Source organism: Artemia franciscana, chromosome 7 (assembly GCF_032884065.1).
Source record: "Artemia franciscana chromosome 7, ASM3288406v1, whole genome shotgun sequence".
Classification (NCBI taxonomy): Eukaryota; Metazoa; Arthropoda; class Branchiopoda; order Anostraca; family Artemiidae; genus Artemia; species Artemia franciscana.
In genome coordinates, this window is record NC_088869.1 from 22432595 (window position 1) to 22450877 (window position 18283).

General features: G+C 35.7%; 1 protein-coding gene across 1 annotated transcript in view; it reads right to left on the minus strand.

The window, feature by feature from the left end:
- LOC136029629 (paired mesoderm homeobox protein 2-like) overlaps positions 1 to 18283 on the minus strand; it is a 48903-nt gene that overhangs the window by 2991 nt on the left and 27629 nt on the right. Inside the window, exon 3 of the mRNA XM_065708131.1 lies at positions 3754 to 3871. Within this exon, the coding sequence (XP_065564203.1) occupies positions 3754 to 3871 (118 nt within the window). The remainder of the gene's footprint in view (positions 1 to 3753; positions 3872 to 18283) is intronic.

Genomic DNA, 18283 nt, shown 5'->3' on the forward strand with positions numbered 1-18283 from the left:
CCTCCATTCATACTGGAGATCCTAGGGACTTCTTGCAGTCCGGTTCTAAGCCAGCTTAAGCTCTTCGGTGTAGACTTGAGAAGATGTTTTGGTCCCCGTCCTGCAATGGTATCCAGGATCATTGCTTTTCCTGAGGTCAAAATATTTTCAATGATTTAAAGAACATGAAAATTGGAACTTTGAAATACTACGTTCAAAAATGATTATCGTATTGAAATTTTGACTGCCAAATTCAGATGATTCGAGCTGGACTTACTAGGAGTTTCAGAAACTCATATTCCAGGGGTAGGAAGCATGAAATTAGGTGATATAGAATTTGATTACTCAAGCAGGAAGAATGGGGTATATAGACAGGGAGTATGGCTCATGATGAATAAGGAAGCCGCCAAGTCTTATGTAGGCTGAAAAAGTATTTATAATAGAATGCTAATTGCTCATTTTATGACAAAAAAGTTCAGGATATCAGTTATAGTAGCATATCCCCCTGTAGAACCGACTGACGAAGCTGCTTGTGTCTCAGACGAGTTTTACTTATAGTTACAGGAGCAAGTAGACTAGGGTTCTAGGTAAAAAAAAGTGATGTTTTTACTAGGAAATTTAAACGCCCAGGTCTTTAGAAATAGGGATAGATGGTATCTTAGTCTAGGTAAATTTGTTGTAGGAAAAGGAATAGTAATGGCTACATACTTTTGCAATTTTCTAGGTATAACAATCTAGTTATACCCAATATGGTGTTTGGTCATAAAATGGTCCATACGTTAGCATGGCATTCACATGACGCTAAGACAGCAAAACCTATTGATTATGTAATAGTTAATCGAAGACTGGCAGGATCAATACAAGATACTAGGGTATATAGGAGTGCTGTTATTGATGTTAAAAGTGAAGATCAGAATCTAGTAGTGTCTAGGGTTAATTTGAAGTTGAAATTTCGGAAGAGTAACAACCTCCCAGGAAGTTATGATTTTGGCAGACTTCAGGATGAGAATTTGAGAGAAACTTTCAAGGAAGTGATAGATAATATGAAAACAAAAGGAATGTAAAGAAAGTGGAAAAAGTACTAAAATATGGACTTAGGAGATGTGAATCGGAGGCCATGGATAAAATTGCCAAAGATCTGGAAGATGCAGCTAGACGGCATAATAGTAAAATATTCTACTGGTATGGAAATAAATTTAGAGGGAGTAGTCGATCCGGACCAGTCCCAGTTAAAAATAAGAATAGGGCCACAATTAGTGATAAGAAAAGAGTTAAAGAGAGATGGGTGGAACATTTTGAGAATGTGCTAAACCAGGGGCAAGAAAAGATTTAGAGGAAAATGAAAAAGTTTGTGATACCTTGGATGTGAACGAAGATTTCTTTTGTTAGGAAGAATGAGTGACAGTGCTAAAAGTATTAAAAAATAATAAAGCTCCAGGTGCTGATAGTGTGGTTAATGGGTTTCATAAATATGGTGGCTCTGAGGTTAAAAATAAGTTACTGAAGGCTATGAATATGATTTTTGAAAAAGGGGAAGCACCTAACGATTTTAAGGAAACCTTATCCCTGAGATTTCACAATATTTGGCAAAGGACTATAGGCCTTGACCTAAATAAAATTATTATTGCTACTGTGTGACGTCACCATTACATTACCGATCGAGTGACCGTCTCTGGGCTTTAATTTATGGATTACGATTCAGATTGTGGCTTAATTTTAAGAAGACTAAGTCACTAAGGAATTAGTAAATATGAAAAGGTGAGGTCCGGTAACGAAAAAATTGATCAGGTGGGCAGCTTCGCCTACCTTGGTAGCATCACTGATAAAGACGGAGGAAGCAGTGAAGATTTTAAAAGTAGAATAGCCGAGGCTCAGGGTGTCTTTTCACAGTTAAAACTTTTTGGAAGAATAGGAAGATAAGTCAAGACACTAAGATTAGAATGTTAGAAGCTACAGTGATGACACTGGTCAAATATGGCTCTGAAGCATGGAAGCTCCAAAAAGTGGATGAAGATTTACTAGAAGTTTTGTAGAGAAATTGCCTACTGATTGTTTTGGGTATCCGGCTGACTAACCGTATTTCAAACAGTAAGCCGTAAAAAAAAATGTAGTTCAATACGGCCTTTAACAAGAAAAAGGTTGAGATGGATAGGGCACTTTGTGTAGATGAAGGATGACAGATTGCCAAAGATTATCCTTTTCGGCCAACCGTCTAGGGCTAAACGGAAAGGAGGTCGTTCTCGTTTGGGGTGGGAGGACATCATAAAGAAAGATTTAAAGGAAATAGAAACTTCCTGGGAGGATTTAAAAAGGAACACTTTGAATAAATTGGGATTGAAGAGAAGCGTGTGCAGCTGTGTTGGTCTCATGCGGCTTGGTGCTACAGTGAGTTGTTACTACTTTAGTAGTAGTTTGCTAGTTGTTTGTAAAATTTGCACTGGAAACATTTGTGAAGTTCGTCTAACAATAAAATAAAAATTTTGTATCGAATATTTTTAGTTTGAAGCCCTATCTCCTCCCTCCCAATATCAAAGCAAGATTGTAACTACCCTATTAACCACTAGACTTTGTAAATCTGTAACTTTCAACGGCCTTATTGTGCAATTTCCATGAAATTTTCTTGTTTAAAGTCTGATTGGTAAAACGGCAAGTGACAATTGTACAAAAATAAGCAAAAGACCTCTCCCATGTAAGGATAGAAGTTTTAGAATTTAGCTGCACCTCCACTCTCATCCCCACGCTTGTATTTCTAAGTGTGCCCATGCAGCTTATGTATTCGGATTAGTGGAATTGTATTTGAAAAACCAGCATTTAAAAAATTTTGTTTATTCAATATGATTTATACTGGGCATACAACTCTCCTAATCACACGCAAACTCACGCATAAGCACACGCTAAAAAAACAAAAGAAAGTCACTTTGCAGAAGATGTGAAACGGAAAAATGCATGTTGTTCAAATTTTAAACATTTTTGAAAGTAGAGCCATCTGGTTATGCTAGTAAATTTTAGGGCATATGAAGTACCAGTAAAAATTTGTTTAAAGTTGTTACTCTGAGAGAAAAGATGGGGATGTGGGAGGGGAGAGGCTTGAAGGGGTTACGGCGTGCTTCGCACCTCTAAGTATACATATTTCAAGTTATCGTTTGTTTCCAATTTGGAAAGATACTACTGAGATACCCTTACCTAAAATGTTGTTTAGTTGGGAAGGACTTGGTCGGTTTTATATGTAGACTTAGCATGGAGTTTTGCTAATATGTTGACAACAAGGGATACAGCTAATAGAGGGGGGTTGAAAAAGTTGCAAGAGGGAAACTGGAGGGGCTATGGAGACTAAACAGAGAGACTGAAGGAGTAAAAGCCCCCCTTATCTCCCATTTTCGCCCAAAAGTCCACAAAAACGTAAGTGTGGAGGTTTGGAAGCCTTACCGATTTCTTTGTTTTTAGTGAAGTTTTATGTCTTTTAGAATTCGGATACCAAACCAAAAAAATGGGATCAATAAATGTCAAGCACTAATATTGCAAGTCAATATGCACATTTTTCCTCACCGAGCTACTACTGGAGTTACTGTAATAAAAAAAGAGAGAAAACAATCCAAAACTCCACAATCCTCCTCTAGTCATCTCATACCACCTTAAAAAATTATTTTATTTTATTATTTTATTCAACACAGGAGAAGGCCAAAGTTGAAACTACTAGCATTAAATATCACTATCCTAAAGAAACTTGACTTAATCATAGATCACCATCTTAACTGGCAAAATTATATCTCTTACCAGATTGACTGCTTAATATAGGCTTCGATGTAACAACTTGTTCAATTGCATCGGACTTCGTTGATTTCTGACTCCTCTCATTCCTCCGAAACTTAGCTCTTCTATTTTGAAACCATACCTGCCGAGAAATTACAAAATTATTTACTATTTTCTAATAAGGACTGACAGTATAGTAACAGGTTGAATTAGTTTACTCGGTAGAATGAGCGTAATTCAAAATCTTACATCATAAAGTATTTATGAAAATGTGATAGATTTCTTCCAGTTGCCTAACATTAGTTGCTTTGAGCTATAGACACACGAGAAATTTACTCCGGATGAAGGAGGGGGGAAGCTAGAGAATTTGTCAACGACTTGTATACAAAGGCTTAAAAATGTTTTTGTGAGACTTTTTTCTACAAATGTAATATTTTACATAATTTTGTATATATGTTGACAATCTGAGACTATTGGATAATGAGTTGGGTGGGGGGGGGGGAGTGATTAGTCTGCCAATACGGTCAAAGTAATTTTTTCATCTTTTTTATACTTCTAAAAATTTGTTATACTGCTTCCGAATATATACGAAATATTTCTTTGGGAATGAAAGAAGAGATAACTATTTTTCTATTAGCAAATTGGTGTAGGGGGAGGCAAACCATCCTCTGTCCTCTTTGCCACTATGAGCTAAGAACTATTAAAAGCTACTAAGGTATCAGAAATCGTTGCCAAATTTGTTAAAAGCGATAAAACTCCTTTATGGATTTCCATGACTTGTTTATCCTTTTACTTTTTTGGAAGTTTCATTTTATTAGCTCTTGAATGTTCCACGCAGTGATGCAGAACTTCAGGTAGAGTGACACATTTTACAATCTTTAGACAAATGTTGTTATTCGAAACCCTTGGGAATTCCAACCTTCTAAGAAAGAGTCACGAAGAGACAGGTGGCTTTTCAGAAGCCTAGAAAACATAATCTCGGGTTGCTTAAAAAAAGAAAATATATTCACCATTGAAAGCGATTAAACCGAATAATATAAAGTAACAGCTGTATTAAGAAAATTTGATTACCAGAAAGCAAATAATAATAGTGTTTAATGAAATATTTGTTACTACCAAAATCAAATTAAATCAGACTAAATCGTTTAGTTCGAGACAGAGCCAGATTGACCCGGTTCGGGGCCCGATTGGAAACCTTTTTGTGGGCCCCTCTTTTTATGTTAAATTTTAAGCAAAATAAAGTATATATATATATATATATATATATATATATATATATATATATATATATATATATATATATATATATATATATATATATATATATATATATATATATATATATATAATGTATTTACAGTGCTGGGAGACCAACGGCTACGCGACAGGCTCTTATATATTGCGCGACAGGCTTTTATATATTGATTGTTATTGTCACTTGTCTTCTATCCCAGCCAGTAGCTCCAGTGAAGCAACAGGTTGCTTCTCCACTTTTTGAATTTTCATGTAACCTTTAGCATTACTGTTTGTGTATCGCAATATTTCTTCCAAGAGATCAATTGGATTGCGAGAAAGCCCGTTATTTTGTAAGATGTGCAAGATGTTCTTTTACAGCTCATCGGGGTTTAAAAAGTACATTTGACCAAATGAATGCGGTTCAAAATCGCCTTCAGGGGTCTGTAACGGTTGCGCTACTAAATTAATTCTGTGATAAGTTTGTCCAGCTACTTTTAATCTGGAAAAACTGCGACTATTGGTAGTTCAATCATCATTTACGTTAAATGAGGCTAAAGCAAAACATGTGTTCAAGTTTTGTATTGGTTTCTGGAATTTTTTAGAGAGCAAGTTATGTCCTATAACAGGCCAAGCCAATTTATTTGGAAATTCTGGAGATGGCAATGCAGTTTGGCAAAGCAAACAACAAGGTTCAAATAAATCACTTGTTTTGGCTATTTTCCTGCGGGGAAATGAAAAACTCCACGGTGAATCCACATAATGATAAAGGGTGCCAATGACTTTTAATGAACACTTGCGTAGTTGACGGGATCTTTGTGGGTTTTTGCCGGCTTTCGCATTACAGTTTGCTGGCGTCGAAGATTGTGATGGTGTTGTCCTTCTAATGTAATGTTTCTTTCTTGTTTACTTTCATTTTTGACTCATTATGGTCTTTATTGTCGCTCGTCTTCTAATAGCACAGTTCTTTGTTCTTCACTGCCTTTTTGACATTGTCTGAAACCTGCTTTCACGTTTCGGCCAACCCTTTAATTCTTTGTTTTTCATTTTCATGTGGCTCCCACTTTTGCTTGTAATTCTCGCTGCCGCTTATCTTCTTACTGCATATTTCTTCGCTCTCGCTGTCATATATATTCAAACCGTATATTCCTTTGTTTTTTATTTTCATTTTGATTCATTCTGACCTTCATCGTCACATGTATGTAAAATTAAAACCTAAGACAACCAGAAATTATCCCATGTACAAGTGGCGGGTGGCCCTCTCCTCAATACCTCGTTCTTTACGCTAAAGTTCAGCTCTTTGTTAAAAATATTTAAGAACAAATCCGGAATTACAACGACAAATGATTTGAATAAAAAACTTTTCTAAAGTACTAAAACACTTTTATACCAAGAGCGAGGGGCAAAGGGGGATTGTTCCCTCCCAATAGGGAATAATTAATGTTAGTTATAGAGTTTTAGAAGTTGCTTCTTGCTTAAACTTAAATTTGTTTTTAGTTAGCCTAATTTAGCAATCAACATTTTTTTTCTCCACTTTCGTTTTTGAGTCGTTGTAATTCTCGCTGTCATCTTTTAACCTTATATTTCTGTGTTCTTCCATTTCGCTTTTGAATCGTTGTAATTGTTGTTTCCGCAAATATTCTAACTGCATATGCCTTTGTTCTTTATTTTGCATTTATCATTGCTTCAGATGTTTTTTCAATGTCCTTTGCCTTAACTGCTCTGATTGGTCTTGTCATTTTTGATGGTCTAGGTTGTTCATCTTTATCCGTACTTTTACAATTTTCGGGTCATTCTATTGATTATTCTCATTTGATGGCCCAGTCTGTTCGTTTTGAGCTTAAGTTAATTATTTTTTTGTCCCTTAGATATTATGAAGCTTTTGAAAATGCCTCTTGAAATTTACATCACCGACTAGGAATAAATGAATTTACAGATTTCTAAGTTTTTGTTCTGTAAATATCTTGGCCCTTCTGTTTGGAATTCACTTCCTGTAAGTGTTAGGGACGCTGAGCACCTCCCACAATTTAAAAAAAGATCAAAAGAGTATTAGCTGTGGAATAAGTTTTTTTTATTTGGGATGGGTTGGAGTGGGCTATAGGGCTGGAGGAAGGAGCGGGTTGAAGGGTTGGGATAGAGAAGGTTGTATTTGGATGAGGGTTGTTACCCTGGGGGTGTTTGAGAAAAGGTTATTGTCTTTTTTTCCTTTCATTATTATTTTAATTAGTGTAAGATGCTTCTAGAAACGCTTATGGAGGTTTTTTTTCATTACTATTTTTAATTTAGGTTGTCTTTAGGAACGTTTATGTAGTTAATCGCTACGCGATTAACTTTTTCAGGCCCAAAATTTAAATTTTTCCCTAGCGTAGTTATTTATGTCTGTAATAGTTTATATTTTTGTTTATTATGTGAATAAAAGTCTAAAGTAAAAAAAGCCAAATCTTTCTAAAACTGATCGAAAATCTAATATCGTTGAGTCTTCACTTTTAATCGACATAATTGCTAAGCCAATCAATCTATCCTGATTCACTGCTTATATCAGATTGTTTTTTCATCGGATTTATCCTGGAAAATGATCAGTCTCCAATAGTAACGTTTACTGGAAATATTAAGAATATGCTATTTCGCAACTCAAAAAAAAAATGTTTAGTTTGACGCCACCACAGAGCCCTTTCCAACACGGGGCCCTTTCCAACACGGGGCCCGATTGAGCCCAATCGTTCCAGATGCCTTTTATCCAGCCCCAGTTTTCGAGATATAAAATCAGCTAGTGGTTTTACCAGAAGCTATTAACCATCCTTCACGAATTTTTTTCATTGTGATTGCCAAATATGTTTCTAATAATTCTGACTTGCTCTTATAAAAAAAAAAAAAAAAAAAAAAAAAAAAAAAAAAAAAAAAAAAAATGTATTGAGATAAATTTAAGGGTACTCAAAGAGAGGGCATGGGAACCCCCCTTCCTTGATGGAAAGACCGAACACAAATTAAGTGTGTAATTTAAAAAAAAAATAAAAATCATGTGACCAAAACTCAGATTCTATTTTACCTTTCCCCTCTCCCTTTGGAAAACATTCAATTTCGTACCGACATTAGAAAAGTTTATACGGGGGCCCTTAGTTAGGGCTATAGATATTAAAAGTTACAATCTTCTGAGTTGATAAAGCTCGTGAAATTAGATCCAACATTTTATTGGGAGGGGGCAAGAGGGGCTTATATCCAGATAGTCAAGAAGCATGGGCTATATAATAGTTATTTTCTCGAAATTATTGGGAGCAGTCCCCCTTGCCCCGCAAAATGACACCCTTAATAAAGTTCATGGCCTGAGATGGCATGAGTGACCTTAAGCACAAACTTTCGTTGTCTTTCTTTTGAGCCGTCTTTTGATAAGATAACTTACGTTAAACCATAAAAAAATACAAAAACAGTGACAATTTTGATTCATACACCTGTAAATCAACATAGGGTGCCATAGGGGCCGCATTCAGGATTTTTTTTTCGGTGGGTGTTTTAGACAAGGATTTATTTCGGAGGGGTTCCCTCCCTAGGAAATCCTTCAAAAACGCATAAAAAGCCTTCAAAAAATGAATAAAAAATTTGTTTATATCCATTTTTGTTACATTTTTAAGAGTCAGACAAGCATCTGGGGGAGGAGGGTTAAACCCCATAACCCCCTGAATACGGCCTCGGGTGCTATAATTTACAACCAGGGGCAGTAGTAGGAAGTTCACAAACTGAATCCCAAAAAAGGAGCGCGGTTTACTTATATTAAAAAGGTTATAAGTATTTTTCTGACTTTTTCTTTAAAGCTTTTTAAATCTAAGATTTCAAATTATGAGTTCTGGCCATTTAGTGGCTCGTGAAATAAACAAATTAGTTCACAGAGTATAAATGGATGCTAGGAAAGTCCAAAGATTCATGGCGATGGTAAACAATAATCATGGACAATATTTGCCTTTAATCTATAGCATTTGCGTCAGTGAGCTTGAGGTTTAATATCCATTCGGCTATTCAGTAAATTTATCTTGTATTAAAAAAGCAATAAGAAACTTTGTTCAAAATAAAGACACCTCTTTAGCTCTATTTTAGCCGTAAGAAAAGGTTTGAAAATTATTTTTGACATCCCTATTTTCATCTATGCCTCAGCTGTTTAAATGAAGCTATGAGTTCAATCTTCTGGCCCATATTAAAATTAGTCAGAGTGACTTGTATGTTGCGTTATTTAAAAAATAATCGCAGGTGAAAGAATTGTAATCCACAATTGAATTAACTGATTGATTTTTTAATCGATTGATAGATCATTTGAAGTCAAACAACTGTAGTTTTCTTTTACCTGGTACTTTTGTTGTCTTAACTTGGTTGTTGTTTTTAAATAATGTTTATTTTATTTCAATTTATAAACAAATTAGTCAGTCAATTAAAGGTTTTCGTGGTTCCTATATGGGATATGGAGAGATATGTAACAAGGCCTGCAAATACCTGGAATACTAGTAAAGTGAAAAAGCGTATCAGACCCTTAGAGAGGAGAGAAGAAACCAGAATAGAATGTTTTTTTCTGGCCCAAATTATTGACATTTTTCTCGGAACTATTTCAAATCAGAGACAAATTCTCCTGAAAGATAATAATCTACTTTGGGGGCTCAGAGGCTTTCTATCTCTCTGTCAAAGCAAATTGACTTGTATTCTTCGGTAGAGATATCATTTGGAGGAGTATGTGATTCCCCAAGTTTCCATAGTGCTCAGAAAAGGTTCGAAAAGAAAGAGAGAAGACTACCTGAAAATGGAAACTTTTCCCCGCTTCTCTCTACCGACTAGAGACAATTTTGTAGTTACTCCTCATCCAGATAAAATAATGGAACCTGAATATTAGTTACGAATGGCATTGAAATCGTTGATGTGGCTAGAAATTATCATGCCATAAAATATTGTTATTCTTGAGTTTTATTCATAATACCCAGTAAGTGTGAAAGTACTCGAATAATTATTATTGTTTTGTACATAACGTTCACTTAAATCTATTCATGACTGTTTTTACAACTTTAGTTGGCCATGATTTCAAATTCGTCAAATTTATAATTCTTACCTAGAACCGAAATTTAAAAGGTAAAAAAATTGGTTTTGGCTCGTAGGCCAGTTTTAAACATTCCTGCTATGCGAATAGGATGCTTACATAATCTTCTAACTATGAGGAACTACCATCTAGATCAGAAGCTAAGATATAAGGCTCGCAAGAGAAAAAGCGAAAATTTGGACCTTGTTCGCTAATGAAACTGTCATTCAGCATAATCTTCACATGGGGAATACTTCAAAGAAAGCCGCTTGTCAGTTGTTGATTGACAACCCTGGCTTCTACAAGAAATACAAAGACAGATGGACGAAACAAAGCAAATTCATGAACTTCCTCATATTCTATCAAGATGACATATGTGTTTGATGAAACTAGAACAAATTTTTAAACGAGAAATTCAGGTGTGAAACATTTTATCAGTTCAGGTGTTTTCATCAATGTATCTAACCTGGCTGATTGACACTAATGAATTTGTAACGGCAGTAGTAAGTTTTCATACTGAATACGAATAGACTAGAGCATATTTTTCATAGAAATGCAGTTTTATAACGTCTGTATTAAAAGGAAAATAATCATGCGCGTAATGTTAAATCAGATGCTGTTCACAAGATTACTGTATATTTTTTTTTATCTTGAGACAGCGTGTTTAATTGTTCTGTGTTTACTCTTGATTTTATCTCCTTAGAAATGTCAGAAGACTAATGCTGGTGTCATATTATCGTCATATGCATGACTCTGTGAGCTCAGCCAGAGTCGACCTAGCCCTAAATGGGTACCTGGAGAGATCTGGGGAAGGTAAGCAGGAAGGGTGTGCAAAAGCACAGGATGGTTGACCCCCCACGGCTTTTCCCGGCTGAAAGGGCCACGAAACGAAGATCATCACCGCCGGTTTCGACCTTAAAGGTCGAGTGCCCTCTTACTTACTTACTAGTTGCATATTACCATCACAGAACATTTATTAATTGTCCGTGTTCTTCGTTGATCTTATGGTTACATTTACACTACAAATGCCAAACAATGAAAAGGAAAATGTACTAGAGGAAATAGAACGGTTTGAAAAACACTAATAGAACAATAGTTTGTACCCAAGGATTTTCTAATGACGCTGAATCTTTACATCTTTCGTTCGGGTAGGAATAGCTTCCTACTTGAGGCAGTCTCTAGGGGAGTATACCGGGTTTACTCCCCCCTGAAATTTTTGTCCGACACGTAAAAATATAGCTAAAATACATATAAAATATTTGGATGCGTTCTTTAAATTTTTTGTACCCCCGGTGAAAAATACCCCCCTCCTTGTACTCCTTGTAAAAATTCTAGATATGCCCTTGTTCCTCCTACTATATAGCATGCAAACTGGAAGACTGTTGTTTCAAGCGTTTCCGTTTTCTAACTACACAATATTTGTCTTATAGTAGGAGAGCCAAGGAAAATGTTGAAATTTAAAATTTTGTCTGATCAGCAACCAGTGAAATATTTGATTATTCAATACAACTTAATCTACAATGCTAAATACGAAAATCAACGTTATATGGATATTACATAAAAAAAAAACTAGTTTTTTTAACTAAAAGTAAGGAGCGACATTAAAACTTAAAACGAACAGAAATTACTCCGTATATGAAATGGGTTGTCCCCTCCGCAATCCCTCGCTCTTTACGCTAAAGCTTTTAATTGTATTAAAAAGCAGAATTGTGGCAAAGAGTCAAACTTTAGCGTAAAGAGCGAGGGATTGCGGAGGGGACAACCCATTTCATATACGGAGTAATTTCTGTTCGTTTTAAGTTTTAATGTCGCTCCTTACTTTTAGTTAAAAAAACTAGTTTTTTTTTATGTAATTTCTGAACGTTTTTAAATTAATGCATGTTTGATTTTGGCTCTCCACACATAAATTATTAAAATGAAGTTTGCATATTAATTCCTTTTTTGGCTAAATGGCTTTCTCTTAGTTTTGATCAGACGATTTTGAGAAATAAGGGATGGGAAAGGAGGCCTAGTTGCCATGCAATTTTTCGGTTACATAAAAAGGCAACTATAAATTTTTATTTTTAACGAATTTTTCTATTAGTAAAAAATATACGTAACTTAAGAATTATCTTACGTAACAAACTTTAATATTCTTTAATTTTTATTATGTATATGAGAGGGTTTGTACCCTCGTTAATACCTCGTTCTTTACACTAAATCGCAAGTTTTGTCCCAATTCTTTAAGAATGACCCCTGAATCAGAAAGGCCGTAGAATGAATAGTTGAAATTACTAAAAATACTGTAGCATAAAGAGCGAGGTATTTATCTCTTCCTAAATACCTCGCTCTTTATGCTAAAGTATTTTTAGAACCCCTCACATGCGTAATAATCTCTGTTCGTTTTAAGTTTCAATGCTACTCTTTACTTTCAATTGAAAAAAAAAATTCCATGTTTACTTTTTCATTGTTTTTTTATAGTAATTTTAGAAAATCCTGCGCCCTTTTCATTGAATTTCTGTTCCCCCATGACACATTTCTCCATGGAAAGATCCTCCCACATAGCCCCCTCCCCTCAAACCCACCCCCAAAACCAAAAAAAAAAAATCCCCTGAAACCGACTGTACACTTCCCAATAACCATTATTATATGTAAACACTGGTCGAAGTTTGTAAGTTGCAGCCCCACCCCCAGGGACTTTGGGGGAGTAGGTCATTCCCAAAGACGTAGTTATTATGGTTTTTGACTATGTGGAACAAAATGGCTATCTCAAAATTTTGATCTGTTGACTTTGGAGAAAAAATTAGCGTGGGAGGGGGCCTAGGTGCCCTCCAATTTTTTTGGTCACTTAAAAAGGGCACTAGAACTTTTCATTTCCGTTAGAATGAGCCCTCTTGCGACATTCTAGGACCACTTGGTCAATACGATGACCCCTGGGGAAAAGAAAAAAAAAACAAAAAAACAAACAAACAAATAAACACGCACCCGTGATTTGTCTTCTGGCAAAAAATACAAAATTCCACATTTTTGTAGATAGGAGCTTGAAACTTCTACAGTAGGGTTCTCTGATACGCTGAATCTGATGGTGTCATTTTCGTTAGGATCCTACGACCTTTAGGGGGTGTTCCCCCTATTTTCCTAAATAAGGCAAATTTTCTCAGGCTCGTAACTTTTGATGGGTAAGACTAAACTTTATGAAACTTATATATTTAAAATCAGCATTAAAATGCGATTCTTTTGATGTAGCTATTGATATCAAAATTCAATTTTTTATAGTTTTGGTTACTATTGAGCCGGATCGCTCCTTACTACAGTTCGTTACCACGAACTGTTTGAAAACGTGGGTTCAGAAATCAATTTCTTAAAAATTCCAAAAATTCGCCTAAACTGTTAAAAATCGCCGGAAAAAAAAAATCCAAATCATACTAAGGCTATAGCTTAAGTTGAAGAAAATAAAATACTTTTTCATATCAAACAGTCCGTGATAACGAACCGTAGTAAGGAGCGACCCGGCTCAATAGTAAACGAAAATCTAAAAAACGAAATTTTGATGCTAAAAGATACATCAAAAGAATTGGATTTTCATGCTGATTTTAAATATATAAGTTTAATCAAATTTAGTCTTTGCTATCAAAAGTTACGAGTCTGAGAAAATTTGCCTCATTTTGGAAAAAAGGGGGAAACACCCCCTAAAAGTAATAGAATCTTAACGAAAATCACACCATCGCATTCAGCGTATCAGAGAATTTTATAGCAAAAGTTTCAAGCTCCTATCTACAAAAATGTGGAATTTCGTATTTTTTGCCAGAAGACAGATCACAGGTGCATCATCACATTTTTTATTTTCTTATTTTCCCCCAGGGGTCATCGTATCGACCAAGTGGTCCTAGAATGTCGCAAGAGGGCTCATTCTAACAGAAATGAAAAGTTCTAGTGCCCTTTCTGAGTGACCAAAAAAATTGGAGGGCACCTAGGCCCCCTCCCACACTCATTTTTTCCAAAGTGAACGGATCAAAATTTTGAGATAGCCATTTCGTTCCGCATAGTCGAAAATCAAATTAACTCTGTCTTTGGGGATGACTTACTCCCCCACAGTCCCTGGGGGAGGGGCTGCAAGTTACAAACTTTGACCAGTGTTTACATACAGTAGTGGTTATTGGGAAGCGTACAGACGTTTTCAGTGGGATTTTTTTTGGTTTGGAGGTGGGGTTGAGGGGAGGGGGCTATGTGAGAGGATCTTTCCTTGGAGAAATATTTTATGGGGGAAGAGAAATTCAATGAAAAGGGCGCGGGATTTTCTAGCATTACTATAAAAAAAAACAATGAAAAAATAAACATGAAAAAGTTTTTTCAGTTGAAAGTAAGGAGTAGCATTAAAACTTAAAATGAACAGAGATTATTACGCACATGAGGGGTTCTAAAAATACTTTAGCATAAAGAGCGAGGTATTTAGGAGGAGATAAATACCAAGCTCTTTATGCTAAAGTATTTTTAGTAATTTAAACTCTTTTTTTTCGGCCTTTCTGATTCAGGGGTTATTCTTAAAGAATTGGGACAAAACTTAAGATTTAGTGTAAAGAGCGAGGTATTAACAAGGGGACAAACCCCCTCATATACATAATAAAAATATAAGAATATAAGAATTTGTTACGTAAGGTAATTCTTGAGTTACGTATATTTTTTACTAATAAAAACGTTCATTAAAAATTAAAAGTTCTAGTTGCCTTTTTAAGTAACCGAAAAATTGGAGGGCAACAGGGTTCCTTCCCCACCCCTTATTTCTCAAAATTGTATGATCAAAACTAAGATAAAGCCATTTAGCCAAAAAAAAGGATTAATACGCAAATTTCATTTTAATAATTTATGCGCGGAGAGCCAAAATCAAACATGCATTAATTCAAAAACGTTCAGAAATTAAATAAAAAAAACTAGTTTTTTTTAACTGAAAGTAAGGAGCGACATTGAAACTTAAAACGAACAGAAATTACTCCGTATATGAAATGGGTTGTCCCCTCCGCAATCCCTCGCTCTTTACGCTAAAGTTTGACTCTTTGCCAGAGTTCTACTTTTTAAAACAATTAAGAAATTTAGCGTAAAGAGCGAGGGATTGCTTCTTAAGAATTACTTCGTCTTTCGCCGTTTAACTGGAAGCCCTAAAAATCAACAAAAAATGAATTTATAGTATATTGGGAATTATCTTTGTCCTAGTTGAAACTTTGCCTGCATAAGCGATAACTTTATTTATAGATTCGACAGTAACTTAATTTTTTTTTCACAAAATTGCCTATTTGGGAATTATTTACATTGGTCAGTTTTGAGTGATTAGTGGTCTAGTAAGCAAAGAGATCTAATTTAGCCTTAGGAGCGGGAAATTCGGCAGTATATTCTGACATTGCCCTCATAATGGTCTTTTTATTTTAACAAGTTTTACGGGGGTGATGATTTAAGGGCTGATATTCTGTTAGAAGAAAGTGTTTAATTGATAAATGTATTATTAAATTCTTGCTGTTCATATGTTAGTCCTCAGGGTCGTATCCCTTATGTAATGGGATTCTTCGAGATATTTTCCAAATCAGACTATTTATTGTGCATTGGCTTTTCGATGAAATTGGAGACTTACTGTGGAACTTAAAAATCTCAAGAGAGGACACTCGCTTTCAGTTTCTTCTGAAATACTTACCGCATTATCGAGAAACCACATACAAGCACAGAAACCAGACGTAACAAAATGATACTAATATTGTGGCAGTTTTTTACTAGTGAAAAATCTGGCGACTAGGATAATCATTTTGCAGGAGTGAGCCAAATACTTCTTTATTTACTTGCATATTATCAGAGCCACCGCTGTAGCGTTGCCTTTCGTAAAGAGTCGTAAGGCTTCAATGTATTATAATTTATTATTGTTTTTTTTTTTCAAAGAGCATTTCATATGGGGGAGGTGGTCGTATAAACTCCGGAGGGGTCCTTACGATTGGAAATCGAAAGTTTCTAGTATCCTTTTTAAGAGTCAAAGTAATCAGTGGACAAAATGAAATATATCCGATCAAAATTTTTACATAGCCATTCTGTACAAAATAGTCCAAATGTCGAATCACTATGCTTCTGGGGCTGGCAAAACTGCCAACAGCCCCGAGGCAAGGGATGTAGTTTCTGAAACTTGCCCATTGTTAACATATAAGGGTTCTTCTTGAGACAAGAGGACATGCTTCATCCTGGCTCTTTAGAAAAGCATGTCAAACTTTAAGAAAATGTTGATGAGGATGCCCAAAATAACAAAAAAAAACACTATGTGCTAGCTGGTCTTCAAAAGGAATATTGGCAATGTCTAAGGAATGGCTGAAGGTATTAAGTTGAAACTTTCAAGGCATATTGAGGGGATGTTGAAGAGTGATTAGAGGGCAAATAGCCCTCCCCCCTTCTTGGCCTTTTTAAGCTGTCCTTCTTGTCAACACTCGAAAAGATTCTGAAATTTCTATTTTGTTCAAAACAAGTCAAAAGGTCTAATAGCAATTCCTACAGGGGTGCCATGCACCCTAGAGTGCCGGGGCAAGGATTGTAAATTAACCAATTTGCTTATTGTTTTCGCACAGGATTTAACATTATAAAACATTATATAAAATGTTTGATTCTGGGCGTATCAAAAAGGCTAAGGGTATTGAGGTGAAACTTTGAAGAATGTTGAAGGTTATGTTAGACTAAACTGAAAGGCACTATGTGCATCTACTTTATCAAAAAGGTGGATTTGCAATATTTAAGAGCGGCTGAAAGTATTAAGTAAAAACTTTCAGGATGTATTGAGGGGGTTGTTGAAAAGTGGTTGGTGGGCTGTCAGCCCCCCTCCCATGCCCTTTTTAGCTGCTACCCTTCAAAAGCATTCGATCAAAATTTTGAAATACCTCCTGTTCAAAATCGTCTCAAAATTTTGAAATACCTCCTGTTCAAAATCGTCTAAAGGGGTGTCAAACACAATTAAAATACACTATGTGTATGCTGGTTGTCAAAACAGAGTATCAGCAGTATCTAGGAAACAGTAGAGGGTATTTAGTTGAGAATATCAGGATATGTTAAGGGGGATGTTGAAGAGTGATCTAAGAGAAACCAGACCCCCTTTTGTCTTTTGTAGGTGCCCCATCCTCTCAAAACTGATTAAATTTTGAAAAAGATTTTTAACACATATGATCAAAAGATGTAGCAACTCTGCCTCTTGGGATACAATGTTCCACATAGCCATCAGGGCAAGGATTTCAAATTATGAAATTTGCCCTTCTGTACATTCAAGATCTACCATACGGAACGGGGGCAATGTTTTACTATGGGTATTTTCGGAAACACTAAGGCTATTATCACGTATATCGCGCACCTGCAAATGATCTTAAAAACAACTGAAAGTATTAACTTTAAACTCTCAGGGTATGTTGAGGGTGATTTAGAAAAGTGGTTGAAGGCCAACCCGTCCCCTTCCCGAACTGTTTTTAGCCACCCTACCTCCAAATACATCTAATCAAAATGTTAAAATAGCCATCCTGTTCAAAATGGTCGAAAAGTCACATAACTATGCCTCAGGGGATAATATAACCCCCAGAGCCACTGGGACAAGTGTTTTAAGTTATTTAAGTTGCATGTTTCTGTTATATGAGGTTGATTATTGGTCCATTAGGGGACATATCTGATCATGAGTCTCCAAGAACGCTAAGGATATTGAGGTAAAATTTTAAAATGTTTTGAGGGGATATCAAACAAAATCAAAATATACTATATTAAGAAGGATAATCAAAAGAACACTACTGCAATATCTGAGGAACAGCCTCTAATTTCAACTATGTGCAACTGCGGCTATGATTACTTAGGACTACTTACAGGTGTTACTACTTGAAACTTCAACCACCTCTAATTGAGACTGAGACCACGATTGCTTGTGACTGCGACTACTTGCGACAGTTACTGCGACTGCTTTTGACTGTGGCAGCGATTATTTATATCTGCTAATGCGAATACTTGTGACTATAACAAATTATGACTACAACTACTTCTGACTGTGAATACTAGCGAGTGTGACTACTTATGACTGTGACTAAGGCTACTTAAATCCATGACTGTGACTATTTGCGACTACGACTGGTTGCAACTGCGACTATTTACGACTGACAGCTTGTAACTACAACCACTTGTGACTGCGACTACTTAAGCCTACTAATACTTGCAACTAAGACCACTTGCAATTGCCACACCATATGACTGCGACTGGAAATACGAATGCAACTCGACAGCTGTTGCAAATAATAGTGAATTTGACTA